This window comes from Vanessa atalanta, chromosome 9, assembly GCF_905147765.1.
Source record: "Vanessa atalanta chromosome 9, ilVanAtal1.2, whole genome shotgun sequence".
Lineage (NCBI taxonomy): Eukaryota > Metazoa > Arthropoda > Insecta > Lepidoptera > Nymphalidae > Vanessa > Vanessa atalanta.
The window spans coordinates 4746684-4772428 of record NC_061879.1 but is presented as its reverse complement, the minus strand read 5'-3'; the positions used below and the strand labels follow the sequence as shown (position 1 = coordinate 4772428).

Genomic DNA, 25745 nt, shown 5'->3' with positions numbered 1-25745 from the left:
TTGTTCGAACTTTGCGAGCTTAGTTTATGTTTATTGTTAACCGACTACAAAAAAAATGCTATTAAATCGGTTGTATTTTTATGGTCATTACATCATAGCTTCGTTATTTATGAACTGATTTGGATTTATTTTTTTGTTTGAGAGAAAATACTTCCCACTTAAATTTTATAAAAACATTGAAGTCTATTTTATTTTTGTTGTATATATAGTTCTTGATAATTTTTTGAACAGAATTTTATTTTTGACTATTACTGATTTTACTATATATTTTTAATAAGAAATCCAAATCAAAGTAACTTAACATCAATATTCTAAGTATCTTATCGGGAATTATTACTTAATACTAATCAATCCTGATCTAGTAATAGATTATATCTAAAGGAAAAAGTTACACACTCTTAACCCTTAATCGGGCACAAAGTACTATTTTACCACCCTCCCAAGCCAGCTAAATTCCAAAATTTTGAAATGGCAACTTTTTAGGTTGTTTACACAAAAAATATTTTAGATAAATACATTTCATTATTTTCAGTTTAAATAATTTATACATTATTTTATATACACTGATATTAGATTTTTAGTTCTGCCCGATTAAGGGTCAAAAGTATTTGACACATTGGATAACTATTTTTTACATATTATATACTTATTAAACACGCTTTAATTTAGAAAGGTAATTGTCTAAAAAACATAAACAACTTTGTAATAAATTAACTGCATCGAATAAGGGATGGGAGGTTCCCGATCGCGCGCTGACGATAATCACTCTAGCCTATTGCAATAGGAGTTAATATAGACAACTTAGACCTTGAATTGACATGACGTGATTACTCGAGGTATAAAATAATCTACGGTATTCAAAATGTATTCGTGAATTAATGGCAAAATAATAAATAAAGATTTATTTAAAAAAAAATAAAGATATAGAAATAAAGTAGTTCTGGTATTAAACTCTTAGATAAATACGAAATAAAAACGATAACCAACGAAAGATAATTTCGGAAGGACGGCTGTTATCGTTATCAATTAAACAATTATTTGTATTGTTTATTGACGTTTAATAACGGTATTAATGTTATCTTAAGACTTTTATAAAACGATTATTGCATTGATTTTTTAAACAATCAATCCAAACAATCTACCTCTCGATATTTACTAATGCGATAAGCAATTATATAGACATTGTCTTGTGTTGCTAAAGAAGAGATCTCGCCCTGTGATAGGACAGATAGTATGACCGCCCCGGCTTCGCACGGGTGAAATCTGATACTAAATATACTACAGAATTTCTTTATATGCGACGTTCACAGCTTTTTTGTCGTTATTAGACAATACCAACCGCTATGACCCTGCATTTTAAATCTGTTATATCTTCGAAAACATTCATTGAAATTACATTGTGTAATGGGCCATGTAGATCTATATTAAATGCACAATGTATTTAAGAAATTTAATTGGATAAGAATTAATGATTGCTTAAAATCGCGTCGTAAATAATCCTTTAGCTCTCGTAAAAAGTAAAGGATAAAAAATAGTAATTGTGGGTTATTCCTTAGAAATAGACATAGGGCTTTTTAAGGTAGACTATACTGCAGTACATTATTTTGATCTATGTCGTAGGGTTCAGCCAGCGTTTGGAATGTAAGCATTGTCTTTACGACATCACATTAGAAACCTCTCAAATTATTATCAGTGTTTCTCTTCTATATTAAGCATGCATTATACATATATATACCTTCGTCTTGAATCACTCTTATCTCTATAAAGTTATATACATAGGGATAGACAGACACCGGGAAGCGACTTTGTTTTATACTATGTAGTGAAGTCTCAGTGGGTTGAAACATTTCTGCACAATACGGTCCAATTAATTACGCGATCAGAGGTGATCGAAAACATCCTAAGGTCACTGGCTGGAATCGCGTGAAATTCTGCCATCTTTAACTTCTATTGCCTCATTGACTTCTATCGTTATACTAAATCTACAAATGTTCTATAATGCTTAAGAGTTTTTTTTAATGTGCTAATATCAAAAGCCTAGCAAAGATATTTCAATTTTTTTTTTCTATTTATTGATAAATGTTTTTATGATCGGCGGAGGCAAACATTTTAATGAAAATATTTGGTAAAAATATAAGAGATCTTAAGGATGATAGTGAATAATATAAGATGAGCGTTTTTCCCCGTGCTCTAACACTCGTTCACCTTGATACAACCATGCCATTATGTTGTATTTATTTTAATATTACATTCGTGTTTGATGGTAACGGAAGGCTTTAATTTGTTTGTATTTAAGTACTATTGTCAATAGACCCGCCATCCTTCACTGGACCGTTGTGGCTCATATTAGTGTTGCATATCGATAGTCCACTATCGATAGTATTGCAAAAACCTTTACTTTTAACATAAACTATTAAACCTAAACTAACTATAGTCTCGATACCATCGATAGTACTATCGATATCCTGAATAGTTTTCGAGGTCAACTATCGATAGTCAAACTATCGATATTTCTGCAACGCTGGCTCATATTATACGTAAAAGTGCAAAAATCACGATGATAAGATTTAATTTACAATTCCAAAGCACGTTTTTAACGTTTTTTGGAATTATCATCGGGTGAGATCGAAAATTTTGGGATACATTTTATTGAACACCGGCTACAAAATTACATTAACAGTTTTATAATATAAAAAACAGTTAACACGTCCATTATACATACTCATGATTGTTTTTAAACGAAGAACGTTATTTTTATCATTAAATAAAATAAATAATTAAATAATATTATCATTCCTTTGTATGCTTTACAAATCCTATTGAACTGTACATATGTATTTCAGAAACAATTCGTTCGATATTGATCCTTATACGAAGGATACTAAAATGCTAATTATATTTTAAAGCTATTTATAATGATGAAACATTTGTCATGAAAAACACTTCATAATTTCTATTTTCTTAATACTTTACGTAAATTAATAAAGATTTGTTTAATTTTATGTATTTATATAAATAATTCGTGTGTGTTGTATGTTAGTAATTCTTTTAACAGATTTCAATTATTATTTTTTTACTTATTAATTCAACTTATTGCTTCTTAGTTATAATTAATTGAACCTGGTAGGTTCTCTTCCTGAGAATTTTCCTTTTATATATTTTTTTCTCACAAAAAAAGACATCATACTTAATCAATATATATCATTCTTTGAACTACTTAGTTGACCCATGCGAAGCCGGGACAGATAGCTAGTATCATATCAATTCAAACTTCACTGTAGTAATGTTGATTTTTCGTATTGTTTATCAGATTACTTGAAACGTGTACTTATCTCGCAACTGATTCTTAATATAATACAACGTAGGTTAAATTTTTATTACATATCATTTATAATAAATGATTTTAAAGTTATTTATCTTGAACTTTATATCATAATGGAAAATATATTAAGCAGGTTCTTTTACAGACATAAAAATCAGGAGTTACTTATTATTACTAATCACGAATAATGTATTAATTAACTTAATACTTACATCTCATTATATGTTTTCGTACATATTTAATTTTTCATTCGCTGGAAAACTTTCTTTTTGTATTTGTAATAAGTTATTGATAAACAAAATACTCTTGGATATACACTTGGATTAAAGTGAACGATTTATGTGCGAGCATATCATTTACCATCAAACTTTTAGAGATTCTCCATAAAAGATAATTAAAATATATATACATATTATATTGTTATACAAAGAAAATGTCGAGGCATTTTCATATTTATCCTTCGGAAAAATTATATTCAATATACTGATCCAGGTTTTAAACAATAGTTTAACAAAGTTTTCTACGTGGTATTCGCTCGATACGTCTCGGATCTCAGTCAATAATTATTAATAAACAATAAAAAATTGTCAACAATATTGTATGCATATATTACTTACCAAGAAAGGTGCGCAAGACCATATAAAAGACGTGGCAGAGTTTAAATAGGCGGTTTGTTTTAAGACTTTCATTTCTTCATTCCTTATTTTAAGTATTTGATCTTCGAAACTAGGTTCCCAGGCATACATTTTAAGTACCTAAAATATATTTGTTAAGTATTAACTCAAACTTAATATAACATTTTTGTATAATTATTCTCGTTATTTTGTAATGTAGTCGAACTACAGGTGAAGCGGCAACATACATTAAATGTTTGTAGTTTGCACAGTTGGTTTCATCCAAGACCATGCATGTAATTTTATTCATTTACTATCTACTAGAGAACACATGACGAAATATTGCCAGCAAGGCATGCAAATCTCACGTCTTCGATTTAAAGTCTACTAGCATGCTACCTACTAGCAACCTCATAACACAGGCTACTAGAAGACTCGCTTTAAACATGCTACTAGCACTTCTGGCATGTGTATCACAGGCTTAATTGTTATGAAAAACTTCTAAAACTTAAAATATCAACTGATCTGTTTCATAATTCATCAACGAAAGTCGTTCTCTGGTAACTTGTTTTAAAGCATATTTAGAATAGTTATCATTTCGAATAATATGCGAAATTTTCAATACAACTGCCTCAGAGATATAGTAGAGATACAACATAGATAACCGATGATAACGCACTAAACCTTGAAAATTAGTTTCGTATCGTTAACAGTAATATTTCGAATATATGTAATCAGTGAATGCAGAGATTGTTTCAATATGTTACAGTTCGATAGTAAAATGTTTTATGTAACTAACTTTAATTTTAAATGTATGATTTTTTCTATTTAATACAATGCATGAATATTTTTTATTTTTAAATCAGTTTTCGCTGTCTGTGCATCTGTTTTATTAAGTATTCCTATACAGGTTTATTTTATATTCACGCCTTCTCATAGTCATATGGACTGGAAATGCATCGCATTATAACAATGAGGTAGCTTCACTCAATGTAGTTTTGTAAAATGACGATTCAAAAGCCTACTGGAATAAAGTATATTTTGATTTTGAGGCAAGGGTTAAGGTTTATTTAGTATCATATTGTGCATTTATTAACGAAATTACAAAAGTAATCCCCTTAATATCCGTCCCACCAGTGATTTAAATCCCAGACTTGAAGATTTGCAGCCTTATAAACTAGCCATTAATCGAACAAGTAATTAGAATGGCATAAATACCAATGGGCATAAATAAAATACAGTTATATTTGTATCAGTTCATTTGCTGATGGCCGTGATATTTTCTTGATTAGAGCAACTTCAGAGTTTAAAATATATTTGATATTATCTAGAATCTTCATTTTTAACACCTGATCGATAATCTTTAAGCTAAACATTTTACTAACAATTTTCGCAATACGTCATTATATTGCGTAATTTAAAAAAAAAATCTTACCTTAATTCCATTCAATACTTCATTCATCAGCTTGACTCTTTCGTCTTTGTATTTCATTTGTCTTATCTGTAAAGTTTTAACCCTGTTCGCAATCAACCCGTTAACAGGTATAAGTACTATCATCACCGCTAGACCTGCTAATACAGAGGGGCCTAGAATGCCCCAGAGGAAGTACAGAGCCAATGCAATCTGGAGAGGAGCTGACCATATCATATTTAAGTAGGCTGTTAGCTCGACGAACCTAAAATTAATATTAAGCATTTTATCTTTGGTTGGAGAGCAGAGATGGCTCTGTAGTTAATCTTGGTCTAAAATGAAGGTAGCGGTGTCAAATCAAATTTTCTAATTAGTCTGATCTAAAGCCTTTGGATATAAGATCAGAAATGTAATCCACATATACAGTAAAGCGTGCCAGTGATCAATCATTTGATAAATCAATCAATTAACATAATAATATTTCTTTTACAAGATATATTTGAATGTGGGGTAGATTAGATATAAGTTTTTGTATAAATATTATTTAAGACTGTCGACAAAAAATACTGACAGTTTATGCATGTCGAAAATGTATCGATTTTGACAAACTGAAACTATTTGGATCACACATTTTTAATATATATTAATATTTTTAATTATAAAAATATTTCTTTGTGCTGAAAAAAATGTGTTTGGAATTTAACTGTATTAAAATAATTAATAATTTTCAATTTAAGTTATAAATAATAAAAATATAGATGCTACTACGATATCATAACCTGAAAGCAAAGAACAAGAAAGGGTATCGTAGATGGAAAATCGATGTATCGAATGGTTAATATGGAAAATCGATTTAAGGCTCGCACTATAGACATAATATGCATCTCGATCGGTAATAAATTTTTGACAGTTAATTTCATAATAACAGTAAAATATGTTGGTAATTAAGTCTGAGACATACATAAATCGATATACACTCTAGTGAAGGCTAGATAGTGGAATAAGTTTTGAATATTTTTTATTAAGACATTACCTCGGAGACATTTACGATTGTAATAAATTGCTAGAGCTCATTTCAAATTTAACAATAAAACATTTATAATAATTTCACAATATTAATAGAATTGTGTAATAATTGACGTCACTGTGCCGGTTATATATGACAATGGACGATATCGCTTGCAGAATAATGAGCAAATGGTTGGAAATGGCATAATAATCAATAATTCACGAATTTAAAATGACGTATGCAATTTTTAATTAAACTATCTATTTGTCTGATATTATTTCTAAATGGTCTTTCGACAGCTTTTTATATAAAATTCTAGAATAAAAAACTACTTCTAAGCGACTTCCATATATTTTGCTATTGTCAGCGCTATGAAGAAATCGATAGTGAAATCGAAGTTTGTAATAACTTCGTAATTTACAAAACGCATTTCGCATGTTTGCTTAGCCATCTAGTCATTTGAGTCTCGGCATTTTTTTATTTACCTTTGCGCGTCGACAGACATGAGATTTACAATTTCTCCGACCGTCGACTCTTTCCTTGCCGAGTTGGATATCCGAAGCGATTTCCTGTAGATGGCGCTCGTGAGTGCCGTCCTTATTCTCATTCCCACGAGGTACATTCTTGTGAAATAATGTGCAAGTAGCATCGTCTGTGCAGTCGCACAGGCGACCAGACCCAACGCATACAGATAGCCCTTCCACACGGCTTCTTTACTTTCGACGAATCCTATAAGAAGTCTAAAAGAAAGGTACAAAAGGACATTAAATACAACAAATGGCGTGTCAATATATATTAATTTTATCGTCTAAAAAATGACATTTATCTCTCCTTACTCACGAGCTGGTGTTTTTATGTAACTTGCAACTTACATTTGTAAGAATATTAGTTTTAATAACCGGATTTCACTTAGACCTTGACCTCTATGATCACGAATTATAAAGTCACAATTAAGTAACACGTATTATGATTGATGTTAACCTTTTGATATTTAATTTATATATACTCTTATATTCGACAATATATATTTTCCCGTTTGATATTTTTTTAAATAATTCTGATCGTGACGCATCGTTTATATCAACCACTAGCGTTAATACGTTTATATTTTCAACTGATATACCAAATTCCAGTCTTAACTAAACTATAATTACATAAGTATGTTTTTATATAGGTCTTACTTGAGCAGCTGTGGCGACAGGAACATGAGTGTGTCGTTGATAAGTTTGAGGAGAGCTCCGAAGAGAAATTGACCTCCAAAGGCGAGACACAGCGCGCCCAATATGGACGCCGGTTTCCGTTCCTTGTCGGGCTTGAAGTTCACGCTGGCTGATGTCTTACTATATGTTGCTTTTGGACCGCTCGCGCTAAGATAAATTGCTTAGCTAGTGAACACATTCTTATCGTCTAATATTTCAAAGCGATATTCAATTCATGTATTTTCGTTTTTAAATTACATGTGGAACGTTCATGCAATAACAGGCAAAATCACATTATATTTATGAACGTAATGAATAATGTCTAATTTCAGGATATTTTGATCGTGAAAATATATAAGGTATACATACATTTCTTTTTTCTTCAATGTTCTCTCCCAAAACTTATCGAACCTTGGAACAACCTCCTTCGACGAATCCGGAGGATTCAAAGCCCAGAGGTCACTTTCAGTCAAACTTCTACGGAACCCGGTGAGTGCCAGTGGATCGAACCAACTGAAAGTCAAGCGGCTCGGGAAACCGGAAGCACTTTCCGGACATTGGTTCTAAAATAGATTATTTCATATAAATATGCACTCTATTGGTAATAAAATTTAAATGTTGGTAAAGACTAAATACTTTACCTTTTCAAATTTGTAAGGCGAATCCCTCGGCGGTAAATCCGCGAAGCAATTTAGTATAAACATCACTATTATCAACGGATAGTATATCATATAGCTAACAAAATTATATTGTACATTCTCATCTTCGGTTAAATTATAATGCAACAATACTTCAGATCTAAGCTGAGGTAGCCCCGATAAAACTAAAAGCAACCAGAAGAAAAACAGCACCCCCGAGGCTCTCATACCATATTTCCTGTTGTAAAACAATAATGTTGCCGATAATATCTGGAAGATAAAAATTCAGTAAGGCGTGTGATACTTTTTAATTATATAAAATTTCAATTTATATGAATCAAATGTATCAATTATTTATCTAGAAAATGAAACCGAAGAAGCTTACATCACGCGTACATATATAAAGTATGACTAATCTCTATCCAAGTATTATTTTTTTCTTATAAAAAAAACTACAAACAGTTTTAACGTTCTAATGGTCTTGAACAAAAATAATTGTTCAAATATTGAAGAAAAAAAAAACGATTACGGTTCTTCATAATTATTTTGATTTTAAAGAATACATTTTACAAAATCAATCGCTTGATCTGTACTCAAATATACAGAAACAAATAGACGGTAGGTACCCATAATCATCAGTTATTCTACCGTCAAACATGTTATGTGTTCCGATTTAATGCATTGTTACAGACACAAAGGACATACAATCATAAATACATGTTAGCAGTGCATTTGATAACGATTTCTTAGTAGGTTACACTTGGCGAAAATATTTCTAAGGCGGTTTTTTATTTTACGACCCTTGATGTTAATTTCGTAACACACATTCGTATACTACAGAAGTTTAATGAAAAGTAAATGCAGGTGATAATAATAACAAAATGCATAACTTATATATTTGTAATTAATCATATTTTATTTTATTTTTACCTTTGTAAGAACTACCTACATAAGCGACGATTTGGTTCAGGCGTTACATTTGCAAATCTACCTTGGGTCGTGTACGGAATAGTTTGTTTCAAGGTCGATATGCACCATTTAGACGTATGACTTCTTATTAATATTAAAATACTTTTTATTAAAAAATTTAAAGCTCATGTCAATAAAATATTGAATTTCTCGTCGGTTCTTCTCGGTAGAATCTACTTTCCCAACCGGTGGTTGCTTTATATTTACTTCAATACTACAGTGAAAAGTGTTCAAAATTGCTTTTATAAGCCTACTTGAAATAAAGAATATTTAGATTTTGAATAAAAAGCCTTTCATAACTCTTCGTATAACCTACAAACTTACACATTGTATAATTACAACATTTAATTAAGAACAAACAAGATAATACATTTGAACACGTGCAAGGCCCGTACGGTGCAGACAGGTATAAATTCAAGAATGTGTAAAATAAATTAAAATTAGTTATCGTTGTAATGTTGAATAATTTGTCTTCTAATAGTTAACAATATCCCGTGGCCATTGAGATAAGTATCACGCTACAATCGTCATGGGGTCATCATATGGACGTATTTGGTAGGATCGTAATGTGCCGTGTCATAAGGTTTCAATCACCCTAAGCATTCATTATACCGGAACAAGAAAATTAGAAGCATCATCGCTTGGCTCGATTGGAGTGATGTTACGTAACCGACCCGGTCTTTACAAGGCCTTAGCATCACCAAAAACAACGAATTATTTTGATGTAAAATTTATATAATAATATACGATATCTATTTTTATAGAACGTAAAAAACTGAAATTAATAAACAAGCGGTACACCTTGATTTTAAATAATTATGTGTTAAAAGATCCGCTTCTCGGACTGATTCCATAGACTAAACTATATTCAAATCTATTCTACAAATTTGTTTTGCGTTTATGCATAAATTATTGTTTTGTAACATCATGCAAGCTTAATAATATTCGACAGTTATAAATTTTGTTATTTGTATTAAGACTTTATATGTGAGTAACAGCCTGCAAATGTCCCACTGCTGGGCTAAGAGCTCCTCCCCTTTGAGAAGGGAAACTTTATTGCGAGGACAAAAAAGGAAGTTTACTAATAATTATTACAGAATATCATTTAAATACGTAGCTGGTCACGATGACGTAACTGTAAAATACGAAAGCTCAATGTTAAATAAACGTCTTCTAATTACTCGCTGCCCGCCCCGACTGCTTACGTTTAAAACAAGGATTTTATTCACAGATACTTTTTAAACAACGCATTAATGTACTATTTAGTTTATATCCAACTTGAAACTAAAATAATATGTAAGTCCCATAATAATCGGATTAGTAATATTTGCGTGAAACCAGGTAAAACATACAAAACTATGTTTTTATAATATTAGTATGATATTTTCGATACCCGTGACTAAATGCGACTACATTGAGATGACATTTTTAAATTATATTATTTATACAAATAGCTTATAATGTTTTCATGAGTATTAATATTATGTGGCAAATTAATTGACTTATATTATCAAAGCTTTTTTTTCTGAGCATAATTTTAGCAGCATACCCTTGAAAAACAACACGAGCGACAATTTTCTACTATTTAATATGTCGTCGCTGTCTCAAACGTAATCATAAAGCTTGTTTGTTATTAAGCTATACGCTATTATACCATGCATGTTAAACATCAATCGGTTAGTGTTAGTTATTTATGTAGTTAAGTTATTTTACGTGAAAAAACCCGAATAGAGAAAACAAATGAACAAAACTTATTTCTTTAAAGTATTACTATTATGTGCGATTATTACACGTCAAGAACAAGTTACGTAAATTATTTATAAACAAATGTTATCATAGAACTATATTAAATTAAATGTCTGTGTGCTGTGTACTGCCTATATACTGCCTACTACAAGAAGATAGAAGCAAAAAAATAGATAAAGAAACAAAGCTACACTAAAAAGTTAATTACCTAATATTACAAATACAATATCTTTATTGACTAGCTGAATATCATGTTCATTTAAAATATAAAATGAAAAAATATAGAACCGGATAAAATTATAATTGTTAATGATAATAATGAATGCAATAGAATTTAACACAATGAAATAAAGACAATAGCAGTGAAATGAAGGTAGACGAAGAAAATTCGGGTCGCCGTCAGGGCAATCCAATGGGCGGAGTCAGCCATGACCACGACCGATGCAACATTAACACGCAACAAAACTCGAAACTTCGAATCGAAAAGTAAACAATATGAATTATTGTTCTATGAAGTGCCACTATGCAATTGACAATTTGTATATATAAATTTTAATAGCACTGTAGACTTAAAAGCTTATAAGGCATTAAAGATCAATATGATCAATGTAATAAACAAAATAAAATTATAAAAATGTTTATAAAAAGATTTTTATTTTTTATATCCAAGTAACAAATACAATAATTATTTGTTTACTTATAATGAATATAGTTTTGTATTATATTTATTATTATTTTTTTAGGTTAGCCATAAAATGATTATTCAAAGTGAAATTGGTCCTGGAACTTTTCAGTGAGCACTGTGGAAACTATACATACGTGCAAGAAAACTTTTTTAAGTGTTGTACATCTCCAAAATGATTACAAATTAGTACACCAACACATATATTGTCTAATTTTAATAAAAAGTTATACTGATCATTTAGTTTTTTTAAACTTAAATGGTTACAAAGAAAAAAAATAAAAAAAAACAATTATTTTAATTATTTACTGTACGTAAAAAAATGACATTAACAAAAATATTGAAACCAAAAACGGTAATGACATGGTTCAGATGTTATGATTAAATAGCTAATAATTATCCATTTGAAATCTAATACGCAAGACATGATAGGATTACTGTTTTACGAAAAAAATACAGATGTTGTTTTAAATTAGGTCAGAACTTTAATTGTGATGTGATTAATATTCTCACATATTAAATATGTAAGCCAGTTCATGTAGCTTTATGCAATGATATTTCATAATTATATGACCCTAATTTGTAATAACCAACAATGCATACCCAATTAGTAACATTTTATTTTATTAACATTCTATTGGAAAAGGACTGTGATTGACTGCTTCTCATAGAAATAGTTGTTGACACAATTTACATCAATGCACTGCCATCGGTTTAAAGTTATGTCAGTTGCATATATAAGTGTCACTCATTCTTAACACTGATCAGAATAATTGGTAGAATAATTGTTGAAACAACAGCCTAGTAGTCCAATAGTCCAATAGTAGTCCAATAGTCCTAATAGTCCAATCTCAGGAGGGGTAAATTAATACAATATTTTGACATCGAATCTATAAGATTCTCATATGGTTAATATGATTTTCAGTATGGATTTGTGAAAATGGCAGCAAGTTCTTACCTGAACTTTAGAAGTCAAATTTAAGTGGATATGACTGATGAAATGTTGTAATATTGCATTATAAATAAATATATATTAATTAAGAACATTTTGTAGTATACATATGATATGTTGTGACATAATATACAAAATTGCATGGCATGTATAATTCAATAGTTTGGTTTTCATTAATCCTTCTTCAATTGGAATAGGCTATGGATGGATGTCAGTAGTGAACATTGGTAATAATATAAATAATACTTACAAATGTTAAAATCTTCACTATTGGGCTGTAATAGTCTGCATTAAATACATATTCCTCTTCTTTTGATGACTTATGGACAGTAACACCCAAATCCACAAACTTTAACACTATTAGAAGGCATGTTATCACTAGTTTCATTATATTTAATATGTTCCATGGTATATTTCGCTCTTTACTATTAAAAATGTAGTAGGCATCCAGTAGAGCTGCCACCCACAGGAAAAGGCATGGTATCCATACTAATACAGTTTTTTCAAAGCATGGTGTGAACTCGGGATTCTCAGTATACCATGTCAAATTACTGTCCTAAAATCATATTACAACATTAATATATTTATTTACAACAAGATTTATTTTATTTAATTCCTAGTCATTGCCAAAGAAAGAATCACTTTAAAATTTAAACCACTTACACAAACATATTTTTTGTCCTTAATAATTCTCAATTACTTAGTCTTAGTATTTGATGAAATAGGAAGTGAAACAATTTTTAGTCATGGACAATATCTCATGTTTTTTTAATTATAGTCATACTGCCTTTAAAAGCCAATTTTATTTAGATTACCTACTTATTAAATAATTTACTATGAAAAACTTTATGTAGAATTATTTAAAAACTTGTTGTTATAAAAAAGAAAAAAGTAGGTACTTGAAATATTTTAAGGTGAAAAAACAAAAAACTGGTTACATCCTTGACCACAATACTTTATTAGACATAAAATGTCTGGGTTCATGTCATTTATAGTGCACAAAATGGAAATTGTACAAAGGCAATAATAATAATTTGAATAATTATATGACTAGTACTTAATTACATCTTTACATTTAGGAACAGAAGTTTTTGGATATTTAATATTGTGTACTAAAAACATATATAATTAATGGTAATATTCAATTATTCAGTAATGATAAATTTGGTATTTTTACACCACTTTTATCATTACGAAAAATATTTTTTTATGAATTGAGTAAACAATACTTTTTTTTTTGTTTGTAGAACTTTTTGAACATTTGTCAGATATTATTAAATTTTGATGGCAGTTATGCCAGGGTCAAAGACCTACTTAGTACTTACCCAAAATTTTGATCCACAGAAATCGTCGAGTGTGGAATTATAAGACATCATAAAAAATTAGGTACACAATTTAGCCTTGCCATGCAACGTGTTACGTTTTTCACCGTGTTTGTAATTAAAAAGCCCTTAGCAACAATTTTCGATCACTTCTCTTAAAATATTATTACCATTCGCTATTTATTATAATTACACAATTGTTTTGTAATTTAAACCGATTGTATGAACACTTATTCACAATATACCTGTTAACAAAAACAATTTATTGTAATTTTATAATCATAACTAAGTCCAACGGCAACGTTGCATTGAATTTCCAAAGAATTATTGCTTCTAACCATAAACACGTTGACTTAACTCTCCATCAAATGATCAAAGTACTCAACTACTCGCAGTTTCACAGTCACAATTCACAAAATCACGATTTCGAATTCCGAATCACAGATTACTGTAAATGTTTCTAATGTTGCCAATTAAAAAAACAGTCGAAGCCAACTGTTTTGACGTATGAACGTCAAAAAATGTTTTGATATAATTATTTAGCTTTTATGATTGATATAAAGATCATTTTCGCGAGTTTTTTAATATTTGCGCACACCTGTACATGTTTACTAAGTATTTAATTAAACTTATAAATTTCTCACTCCATTCTATCATTACTTTCGAATCCTCGAAGTTCTTACAATAATCTCAAATCGATTAATCGTTTTTCTATAACGAGCATTTAATGTGACTTCAAAAAACAGAAATGTAACCATGTGCAATCTTTCTTTGATATCATTTATTTATGTATTCATATATAAAACGAAGTGATTGTATACTGTTTGTTCACATATTAATACTATTGTATATAATAAGCACTAAGCTTGTTTCAAATACAGCTTTTGATAACATTATCTACCTTCTAATTTATTTGTAGGAAATTTTGTTAAATGTAATTTGCTGCATTTATAAGTAGGTTAAATAAAGCTAATAGCTTTTCGATGAAAGTCTTTGACCAAATGATGAAGTTGATATTAATGAAAGTTATTATGGCTATTGGCTGGTAGCTGTGGTTTCATTTTGTTGTATATAATAAACAACATGTATATGTATAAAAATGTTCAATTTAACAATAATATAATCTGTGGATAGTGAAGTATCTTGGATCGCCACCCTCCCCCGCCCCAGTCAGCTTTCGAGGTCAGTGATGCCTACTTGGGGATTTTCGCCCTAATACTGGGGGGAATCAAGATGCACGAGGAATTTAGGGGAGAATTCTATTTTGGGGAGAAAATTAACAAAACAAAATATATTAAAGCTAAAAATAATGAAACAAGAAAATAGCGAAGAAAAAAAGAGAAACGTTAAAAAAAACTAAATTTGAGGAAATAAATGTTAGGAAATAAAAAATGTTTAATTTCATTGTTATTATTAGATCTTAAATTAATATATGTACATGTGTAAAATACACCATCATAAATAGATTAGCTCTTTTTTTATTACTTGTATCTTTTATATTTATATTTGAACTCAAGCTAAATACAAAAGTTTTTAATCGACATTTAGGAGAACTTAAAGTTGTTTCAATGGGGAAAATTCTGTAGGAGGTGGCATCACTGTCTGAGTCCCGACGCTGGCATTAATGGCCGTAATGGCGAATGTGAAATTAAGTAAATAGTTTTTAGTTCCAATTTGATTGAAGTAGATTATATGGTTTAAAAGTTATTGATATGAGTTACTTATGTTCGATTATATGTGGAATTGAATCATTTATTGTTATTTAAGACAAACTCATATTAATATTAAGACAAATTTGTATGTTGTTATAATTTTACTAACATGGCCGAGTATTTGGCGGCTATATTTGGTACTGAAAAAGACAAGTAAGTAGTTGTATTACAAAATTACTAACTAAACTGCAAACCTTTTGAGATTTAATTAATCAAAGATATTGATTTAATGTTTTTCGGCACCTAGTTTCCATTGTTGTCTTTAAGGTTATGTTGTTTTTAGTAAAGATGTCGAGAACACTATATTAAATACGTTATTATTTATCTTTAAGTTAATATTGTTATAAAATGTTTTGTTAACAGAGTCAATTGCTCCTTTTACTTTAAAATTGGAGCTTGTCGACATGGGGATCGGTGTTCAAGAATTCATAATAAGCCAACTTTCTCTCAAACAGTTTTGTTACAAAATTTGTATGTGAATCCTCAAAATTCTGCTAAATCTGCGGATGGTAGTCACTGTAAGTATCTTTTTTTAGTTTCCTTACACAGTAATCTTATTGTAAAAAAATATTTTTATTACATACAATATTTCTCATAGACTTTTCCAAGAGATCTTCTTTATCCAAAGCTATGAACTTTTACTCACATCATTTATATTTTTAGAATATTTTTTTTTTCATAGTTTTATTTTATTATAATAGATTATGCAATGTGTTTGGCTAAAAAATAAATATGTTTTAGTGGTTGTGGCAAATGTGTCCGACGAGGAGATGCAAGAGCATTATGATAATTTCTTTGAAGACGTATTTGTGGAGTGTGAAGATAAATATGGTGAAATAGAAGAAATGAATGTTTGTGACAATCTTGGAGATCACCTAGTTGGAAATGTTTACATTAAGGTAAAATGATATTATCAAGTTATTAATTGAAAGGATAAAATCATAAACAATTCTCAACATTTCTTTTAGATTATTTGATAGTAAATAGTTTTTTTTTTTATTTAAAATGTTGTTTCTATAAATAAATAACCTTAAAAAAAAAATGTTATTTTAAAAGTGTTCCATAATTTTGTAGTGGTGGCAATCATTTACTTATTGGTATATAAATAATATACACACAAATCCAAACACACTTGTGCAATCATGGTTTGGATTAATTTAAAGTTAGAAAATGATTTGGAAATCTATGATTAGTATAGACTATACTTCAGAAAATAGGACTGTAATGCTGTATGTAATATATAAAAACTGTTTTGGAATAAAGTTTTATTATTGTTAAATGATTTCAGTTTCGCCGGGAAGAAGATGCAGAGAAGGCTGTTAATGATCTTAACAACCGTTGGTTTGGTGGTCGGCCTGTATATGCAGAGCTTTCACCTGTGACAGATTTCCGTGAGGCATGCTGCCGCCAGTATGAGATGGGAGAGTGTACACGGAGTGGTTTTTGCAATTTTATGCACCTTAAACCTATTTCAAGGGAGCTTCGGAGGTAATGATACTAAAATTTTATAACATTGAATTGGTTAAAGATTATTTGATGATGATGAGAGATCAGATGATTCTGATAATCCATAATAATTGGTCTTTTTGAAATTGCTGTATTTTGTTTGATGAATCTCAATGTACCTGTGTTGGCATCAAAACAATATTGGTCTATTTGTGTCAATTTGGCAAGGTAAGAAAGCTTGACAAATTGAAAGGTGCCCCATGAAGTCAATGACTGCTAGCGAGACAAGAATTACTGATCTGCAGTGATCAGATGTGATGTGAACAACTGAATACAATTATGGAGAACCTCGCACATCACTAATCTGTTTTGGTCAATCACTCTTGACAACATGTGACCTATGCACAGCAGACTGTAACCAAGAGCTCGAGTAGAAGATGTCCATCACGCGTGACACTCTACAGTCCTTGTGCCTACAGACTGTTACTTTTCAGAATTAGGATAACTTCTTGGCATGAAAAAAAAAATTTGAGAGGCAATAAAAATTAGTTGCCTCCTGTCCAAACTAATTTCTTCAAGAAAGTGCCACCAATAAACTGCTACTGTGTTGGCATCCATGCAGAGTGCTTCTGTGATTGTTAGAAATAAATAATATATAGGAAAAATGACATTAACCTATTTCATAAAAACGGCTTTTTCATACATATAGACCTAATACTATGAGAATAGAATATGTTTTCGAATACTTCACTTCTGGAAGGCAAAGGAAATATGAATAAACTCTGTTTTTCAGATACCTGTACGCGCGACGCAAAGGAGGGCGCCGCTCGCGCAGCCGCTCGCGCGACCGCCGCCGCCGCTCGCGCTCGCGTGAGCGCCGCCGCGAGCCGCCGCGCAACTCGCGCTCCGGACGATACTAATTCAATACATCTGATAACTTGTGCGCTTTTCCTATCATAGCTCTTTAGATATTTACATGTATAACGGGAATCCTATTGTGAACACGTTTATTGCATTGTACTGATGTATCTAAGTATATAGATTATAGAGGTAATTCTAAAAGTTATGTCCAACAGGTTAAAGCGCACAATTAACACGACGATTTGTATTCAGTGTTTACCCATAGGTGAAATTCTTTACAAATTTTTTGATTATAAACATTTAAAATTTTGAAATGTTTCAAGTAAGATTGTTTGTATGCAGAAAATTTTTATTCTTCCGTTAGCGATGTTGGGTTGATGTATATGTATACTGCAATATCCTTAAAGAAGCCGAATAGTGAATTAAAAATTTATAATAGTAACTATCAGTGAAAAAACCAAGAATAGAGCAAGAGTTCTTTGGTTCGCTTTGAGGCGTGCAAAATGATCTTGATATTATAAATTTAGGAGAAAAATAGATATGTATGTTTTCGTATAACACTTTTATTTACTTGTTTCAAAACAGAATAACTTAAAATCATAGAAATAAATTATTCACAAATTTCATTAAGATTACGGTTTTGCAGTACACACTATAATATCATACAATTTAACAGCTATTAAAACAACTACAATGTATTAAGTTCATTATAAGTATATTCCACTAAAGGGTATTTTTTTTTTAATTCAAGTATAATGTAAGATATAAAATGATTTGTTAATATGTCAATAAAAATTAGATGATGGTTTTCATATTACCACTTGAATCATTATTACATTACAAGCATTTTATTAGATTTAAAAACAAATTCAAAGCAATCCAGTTTCTTCGAAAATATTTTCCCATAAATTCATATTCTCTGCATCAATATTCAAAATACATTTTAGTGTCTTGTCTATGATGAGGCACTGTCGTTCTTTATCCGTAAACTGTTTCCACTCAACGCCAACGTTTGTTGATGTTGGATTTCTAGAAGAAAATAAAAGATATATATGTTTCTGTGATGTATGTAGTGTACATAACAAAAGTACTTGTATCGGACACGTACCCCGTTGAAGCAAAGTTATACCATAATTGGACGAATTGTTCTACAACACGTTTCGATTCCTTTGTCAATGGAATATCAAAACAGGTAATGTGAAAAAGGTACGGGAGGTCGTCTGCGTGACAAACTCCAGGTATAAATTCCATTTTATATACTTTTTTAGTAAAATTTCGTTCCGTTTCAACCGTCATTTTATATAAATACACGGGCATAGAGGTGAAAAATTTGTAATAACGTGCGAATCTAGTAACATTGTACGCGAACAGCTTGTCCGTTTCCAAATTAACTACCTCTTTAATCATGTCTGCATTTAGTTGTTTGCCCTTAAAATAAAAGTTGCGAATTTTATCATCAGCGTCCTTTAATTTTTCTGTATCGAATTTTAGTTTTAGTTCTCTCGGTACCACAGCGCCTAAAGTTGTTAGAAAATCTAAAGTTGCAGGAAAACTTTTTCCTAACTCTATTCCTTCTCCCGAGGTATACCCAACAATTAGAGGTACTTTTGCGAAACTTCCTCTTTTAACAAGATCAATTGGAGATTCAGTGATAAATTTTTCAACTTTCAGATCAGATTTTTCAATAACAGGCGCGAAAAATATGCTGTCTGTGATATCTCTGTGATTAGTTTCGACCAAGGGCAATTTAATATTGACTAATGAAGACACTGGGACATTTCTTAAGAATTCCAATAACTCTGTCGTATCTTCGGTGTCTTTACCTAACAATCTCCCTAGTTGAAACGCTCGCTGAAGACCGTATATACTGTAGGCCCAGTCATTAAGACAAACGCCGCTTTGACATATTGCTTTGTTGAACAATCCATTGCTCATTTTAGAAATTAAATGAAATGAAACCGATGCAGCGCCAGCACTGCAGCCGAAGATCGTAATGTTATTTGTATCACCTCCAAACGCACTTATGTTATTTTTAACCCATCGCAGCGCAGCCACTTGATCTTTTAAACCTGCGTTACCAGGTACCTCTTCATTATCAAGACATAAAAATCCAAGGACTTCCAATCGGTAATTAAATGTTACCAGGATAACGTCATGCTTCATAAAAAAATCAGGGCCATAGAAATCAGAGTTTCCAGATCCCGTGTAATAAGCTCCTCCGTGAATCCATACCATCACGGGCATGGGAGAAGTGGGTCGGACTGATTTAGAATATACATTAAGGTAAAGACAATCTTCGCTGCCAGTCTCGATACTTTGTAAACGTTCGTTAAATTGAGGGCACACAGGTCCATGCTCTGATGCGTCCCGAATACCTTTCCATGACTCTGGGGGTTGCGGAGCCTGTTATATACGATAAAAAATATATTTACGGGTTATATGAAAATAAAACTTAAAATAAAGTGTGGATAACTATTGTTGTGTGTTGAAAGTTCGATAAACGAGGACGGAAACAGGTACGTAAGTACTTATATTATATAATATTATATGTACTTTATAAACATTAATAAGCTATATGCTTAGATATGATATACAATTGAATAACAACATCGTCAAAACACGTTCTTATTTATATTAATATATATTTATAAAGAGGTAAAATTTATTTGTTTTTATGTAGAGTTAATCATTTCTAAAAAAATGACACTCGTAGAATTTATTTTTAACATTATCGTTTTCTTTCATCAATAAATTGCAGCGGGTGAGCCGGGGCGAGTCGCTAGTTATTGATAATTAGGTCTCGGATTCGGCGCCCTATTAATTAAAAGCATATTTAATAGCGATATATTAAGTACAATATAAAATATTGTAATTTGAAAATATTAATTATTACTTAAATAAAGCATTAAATTAATTAGGTAGGGTCAAAATGGTTATGGTATATTATTATATATACATTTCGTATTAGGTAATATCTTGAATAGGTCACATCCGAAGTTGGGCTGTATGGTTAGGTTAAAAACAAATTAGTGGTGTGTCTCGAATCCATAAATGATAAATCAACTATCGAATGTTGATGTTTTGTTATGAATACTGGCATACCTTGAATCTTAATGGTCCGAGCGGCGGCTTTGCATATGGAATTCCTTTAAACGCATAGTATGTGCCATTTTTACTGTCACACAGAACTCCTTTTATCTTTCCTTGTTCAATTGTTGTAACTGCCATTTTTAGAATTATTCTGTAACATTTAATGTTTTAAGCAATTATATCACCAGTTACCATAATTTGGTCTGTTGCCAAACAAACCATTTTGATAACCTTGCAAGTTTTATATACTGACAATTTATGTATCTATGTCGCAAGTGAGCAATCGATCAAATAATCTTTATATTTCCATATGTTTAGATATAATACCAGTTTCTTATCATTTAGCGCGAGCAGAAGCAAAATGACTTTTTATTTATAAGGAAATTAATTTTGAAAACAGTTTTAATGCGCAGCATTTGACTTGTAATGGTAATAAAAAAAAATACACGATTATAAATTGATATTATTAGTCTCATTAATCTTATAATTTGAATATACCTCTAACCTATCGTATTACCACCATTCAGGTAAATTTAAAACTTTATAAAGATACAACAGCTGCCTCCTCCATCAGTGCATGCGGAGCGTCGTGCGAACAGAACATCCCGAGCCAGAACACTCCTCGGGGGAGAAGAGAGACGAGAATCAAGTCAAGGGTCCCAGGCGGCTCCTTATCCCCTATAAGAGGAGAAGTTCGAATCAACTCGTTCGAAATCGGTGGGACTCCCCTTAGGGGTAGAGAGCGATCTGAATCCTACCGAGCCAGATCGTTGTCGCAGCAGCGCGAACTTGAGCACATATGTTAGGAGGGTGCTACCTTTTTGTCTGTTCAATTTACCTAAATATTAATCTATCTAATATACATACTTTAATCCGATACCTAATTTTTTCAATGATGTAAATGAACAGAAAATCGAACAATTATCCATACATGCTGTTATGATAAACCAGTACATCCTTGAATCAGGATTTGATAGATTTACGGCCTAAGGTCCACTTTCCTCGGCAATGCTAGTGCTGGTGCAGTTTTTCGCTAACATAAGAGTTATTAACACCCTGATAGCATTCTTAGTCAGCTCCTTTGACACATACGAGTTGGGTAGGCTATATTTTATTCTGCCAGGAACCAAAAGCGAAGGCAAGGAGAAGCATGTTACATATAAACATATACTGATTAGCTTAACCTATTAATACCTAAGTCAATCACTAATATGTCTACAGAAAATGTTACCGTGTCGTATATGTGTGTATAATTATAATTAACAGCAGTAATTGGATTAAATTAACGGTAAGTTTAGCTCGATTTATTTTTGATAGTGTGTTATTGCTTTTTTATCAAAATTTAATTTCTATCATCAAAATTGTCAATGATCGCTATCATTTATTACCATTTATACATACACTGAACCGGCACTTTCGTATATGTAGGTAATAAAGAACAAATAAGATAATAAAGTATTTTTTTACAATAAAATACAATAATTTGCATGAGCTATCTAATATTTACGTTCTTCTTTCTATAAGAATATTCTAATTTTGGCTTGCAATAAGACCTACAAATACGTCTTTTTGCAAGCCCGTCTGGCTTGCAAATTGACGTTGAATTGACGTTGTTGTTGTAGTTGTAGGGTAGGAACTAATCATCATATATCCAAACAGAAATACTTAGTATTGTTGTATTCCGGTTTGTGTTGACTGAGACAGTTTAATGTCTATTGCCGGTAGCGAGAACTTACCTTTACCATTTAGACAATTTTTGTGTTACATGATATGTATGTGTGGTTCACACACACCCACACATGTATTGTGTATGTGAAGTCAGATTTAGTCAACCCAACAACTACATCTTGGGATCGGAATACGCTGTGGTACAGCATATTTAACTGACTAAAGTGTGTTCGACTGATCTCAGTTTTGAACAGTGTAACATGGCTTTCACATCCTCTTAGTTTTTTTTCCAAATTAATTTCCTAACGGGCATAGAACTTGTACCATGAAAGCCTTTGATCGTATGTTATGACTAGATAAAATAGTTAGTGCTAGTTAGTTAATTGTTAGTAATTGCGATATTAATGTTAGGGTAAGAATACACTTAGTGAAACAAATAAGATTTGTTGTTATGTTTAGGGTTAGATTAGTTGCAAGTTCTCTTTGCAGTTTTAGAACGCTGTTCCAAGTTTTACCAGCAAAGACAACAACATTATCAGCACATCAGCAGCAGAATATTGCAGATATATATATATGGGCGCCATCGAACTTCATATTGCTGAAACTATTAATATAAACGAGCAATAAACTGACTGAAGATACTTCCTTCTCCGACTCCAAACGTTACCATTTCCTCTGATTTGCTGACTTTACCTATTTTAACTACGTGCGTAAGTTCACTGGGGCATGCCCTTTACTCCAATATCTTCTAGCCTCTGTAGAAAGGCGGTTACAGAGTCGAAAGCTTTTTTTAAGTTAAAAAAATACTGCTAGGTCGTCACTATTAAATTTTTCGGTGACAATGAAAGCAAGCGCCAAAATAGTCCTCTGTGGACCCAGTCTAAAAGTATTCTAATAATAATAGCATTACTTATTAATTTTGCTAGACAGATATGTGTAGTTGTAAAAAAATATTTCTAAGATTATTATTAATATGTAAATCAGAAAATGAACAAAATCGTTTTACTAATAGGTAGTTTTATGGTTGCTCTACATCCGTATTTACACTGATTACCTACCTTTATACAGTAGTTGCCTTAATTATGCTCATACCTATTGCAGTGCTATTTATGTACCTGAGCCAATTTATTTATAAGGATTCGAATATTTTATCGAATAAACAGAAAGTGATCTTCCAGAGCTCTAGTTAATAAAGAATTCACCCAGGAATCTATTCTTAATCTATTTATTTTCTTCATATATATAAATGATATGCATTATCTTAACAAAATCAAAATAGTATTGTATGACAATGACACTCCATGAATTCTGAACTTCAATGGGGCTCTCCTATTAATAGATTTGCGAGACACGACTTCGCAGTATTCAGGGTAAACAAAATGAGACAAAACCGAGTTAGACACGGCTCGCTTAAAATACATTCAATTATTTCCACTGTGTTATATCCAATAGTCTTTTACCCTGGGGTCATACCCCTGATATAAATAATAAGATTTCATCATGCAGAAGAGAGCTATCTCCGCATATCAACTGGGGCTTAAACATTCATTAACATGTAAAGATATAAAAAAATGACAATCGCTTTTCGATATAAATTTAATATTGTTTACCTTTGTATGTTCGTAAAACGTTAAAATATTTCTCAAAAACTGTAATCTGTAACATACCAACATCCATAAGTTTAATAAACACAAATCAGGAACGTATACCATATATATTATAACTTGTGATGTCTATTACTTGATTAAGTAATAGACTAGACTGGATTAGTAATGTTACTATAATAAAATGGGTTAGTTAGTTCATGTGGTAGTCAAATATTATTACTATATATTTTTTGTTATTATATACCAAAGTTTTTAATATGAAAACCATAAATATAATCCAGCTGACTTTTTCTCGTACATTATTTCTAGGTCTGAGGTATTCTTTTCCGAGGTAGCATATTTTTGATAATAATTAAGCAAGTGTAAAGCGCTTAATTATTTAGTAGACTTTAGCTTTGATAATGTATTCGTTAAATTAACGAGCGAGCTTACCATGTTTTTATTTTTGGATATTATTTTCCGATTTTGGAATTAAGAAGTGACTTCATACTTATTTTCCGATTTTGGAATTAAGAAGTAACATACCAACATCCATAAGTTTAATAAACACAAATCAGGAACGTATACCATATATATTATAACTTGTGATGTCTATTACTTGATTAAGTAATAGACTAGACTGGATTAGTAATGTTACTATAATAAAATGGGTTAGTTAGTTCATGTGGTAGTCAAATATTATTACTATATATTTTTTGTTATTATATACCAAAGTTTTTAATATGAAAACCATAAATATAATCCAGCTGACTTTTTATCGTACATTATTTCTAGGTCTGAGGTATTCTTTTCCGAGGTAGCATATTTTTGATACTAATTAAGCAAGTGTAAAGCGCTTAATTATTTAGTAGACTTTGGCTTTGATAATGTATTCGTTAAATTAACGAGCGAGCTTACCATGTTTTTATTTTTGGATATTATTTTCCGATTTTGGAATTAAGAAGTGACTTCATACGAAAACGCGAGAACGGTTTGCCATTAAAAAGAAAAAAAAAACTATTTGTCTAAGTAGTACAGTTACTTATAGACATAAAATTGTTCATGTCGTCAGAGTACCTTAGTCGTGATAGTTGCCTTATTTATTTAAAAACAACGGTATTGATAGTCTTATTTCACGCCTAAAACTACTTCCAATATATACATATGTTACAAACCAAACCGTTGGTATGTTTTAGGTCTTCTCATCATCTGATATTATAAGCTTAATGTATTTATAATATTAAGTTTTTTTCAGTAAGGAAATATAAAAAAAAGGTTTCGTTTCTTATTAGCACACATTGTGAGACAAAAATCTTTTTACGACCGTATTCTGCTAACTTCAAAAGAGGATTAGCCTATGCGCAGCAGCTATTATAATTTATATCATTTTACTCAGCCTCATATAATATAAATAAAAAAAATATTTTTTATAATAATGAATTAAGTACTTACTTTGAGATTATCACAATACTGAATTAGCTAATACTGACTAAAATTATACTGAAACCATATAATGGC

The 25745-nt window shown here is 30.8% G+C and overlaps 3 protein-coding genes across 9 annotated transcripts in view; 1 reads left to right on the top strand and 2 right to left on the bottom strand.

The window, feature by feature from the left end:
* Positions 1–14294, bottom strand: part of LOC125066535 (multidrug resistance-associated protein 1) — a 29862-nt gene extending 15568 nt beyond the window's left edge. For all 4 annotated transcript variants that reach the window (XM_047674638.1, XM_047674640.1, XM_047674639.1 and 1 more), the window contains exons 1-9: positions 14203–14294; positions 13868–14109; positions 12793–13098; positions 8197–8463; positions 7925–8118; positions 7538–7723; positions 6842–7096; positions 5372–5612; positions 3940–4077 (exon numbers count right to left, since the gene is read on the bottom strand). In XM_047674638.1, the coding sequence (XP_047530594.1) occupies positions 3940–4077; positions 5372–5612; positions 6842–7096; positions 7538–7723; positions 7925–8118; positions 8197–8463; positions 12793–13098; positions 13868–13918 (1638 nt within the window). In that variant the 5' untranslated portion in view covers positions 13919–14109; positions 14203–14294. The remainder of the gene's footprint in view (positions 1–3939; positions 4078–5371; positions 5613–6841; positions 7097–7537; positions 7724–7924; positions 8119–8196; positions 8464–12792; positions 13099–13867; positions 14110–14202) is intronic.
* Positions 14295–15474: 1180 nt separating this feature from the next.
* On the top strand, positions 15475–18700 carry LOC125066582 (splicing factor U2af 38 kDa subunit). Its single transcript, XM_047674714.1, has 5 exons — positions 15475–15729; positions 15940–16094; positions 16318–16475; positions 16865–17064; positions 17816–18700. The coding sequence occupies exons 1-5, from the start codon at positions 15686–15688 to the stop codon at positions 17940–17942; spliced, it is 684 nt and encodes a 227-aa protein (XP_047530670.1). The 5' UTR covers positions 15475–15685; the 3' UTR covers positions 17943–18700.
* Positions 18636–25745, bottom strand: LOC125066554 (juvenile hormone esterase-like). 4 transcript variants are annotated; one of them, XM_047674675.1, is made up of 5 exons: positions 25680–25745; positions 21472–21651; positions 20986–21124; positions 18992–20286; positions 18636–18912 (listed from the first exon to the last, which is right to left on the bottom strand). In XM_047674675.1, exons 3-5 carry the CDS (start codon positions 21109–21111, stop codon positions 18753–18755), a joined length of 1581 nt encoding a protein of 526 aa, XP_047530631.1. In that variant the 5' UTR covers positions 21112–21124; positions 21472–21651; positions 25680–25745; the 3' UTR covers positions 18636–18752. The 4 variants fall into 4 exon arrangements, with proteins under 4 accessions (XP_047530631.1, XP_047530629.1, XP_047530630.1 ...); XM_047674673.1 differs by having other exon boundaries at positions 21479–21651; XM_047674674.1 differs by lacking the exon at positions 25680–25745 and having other exon boundaries at positions 21479–21658.

Bases quoted from the DNA above. Each gene is read 5' to 3' on its own strand.
- LOC125066582 (XM_047674714.1), top strand. From the start codon at position 15,686: ATGGCCGAGTATTTGGCGGCTATATTTGGTACTGAAAAAGACAA. The intron at 16,476-16,864 runs GTAAAATGATAT...AAATGATTTCAG, and splicing joins TTGGAAATGTTTACATTAAG to TTTCGCCGGGAAGAAGATGC. The intron at 17,065-17,815 runs GTAATGATACTA...TCTGTTTTTCAG, and splicing joins ATTTCAAGGGAGCTTCGGAG to ATACCTGTACGCGCGACGCA.
- LOC125066554 (XM_047674675.1), bottom strand. From the start codon at position 21,111: ATGGCAGTTACAACAATTGAACAAGGAAAGATAAAAGGAGTTCTGTGT. The intron at 20,287-20,985 runs GTATGCCAGTAT...CGTATATAACAG, and splicing joins TCGGACCATTAAGATTCAAG to GCTCCGCAACCCCCAGAGTC. The intron at 18,913-18,991 runs GTACGTGTCCGA...ATTTTCTTCTAG, and splicing joins TATAACTTTGCTTCAACGGG to AAATCCAACATCAACAAACG.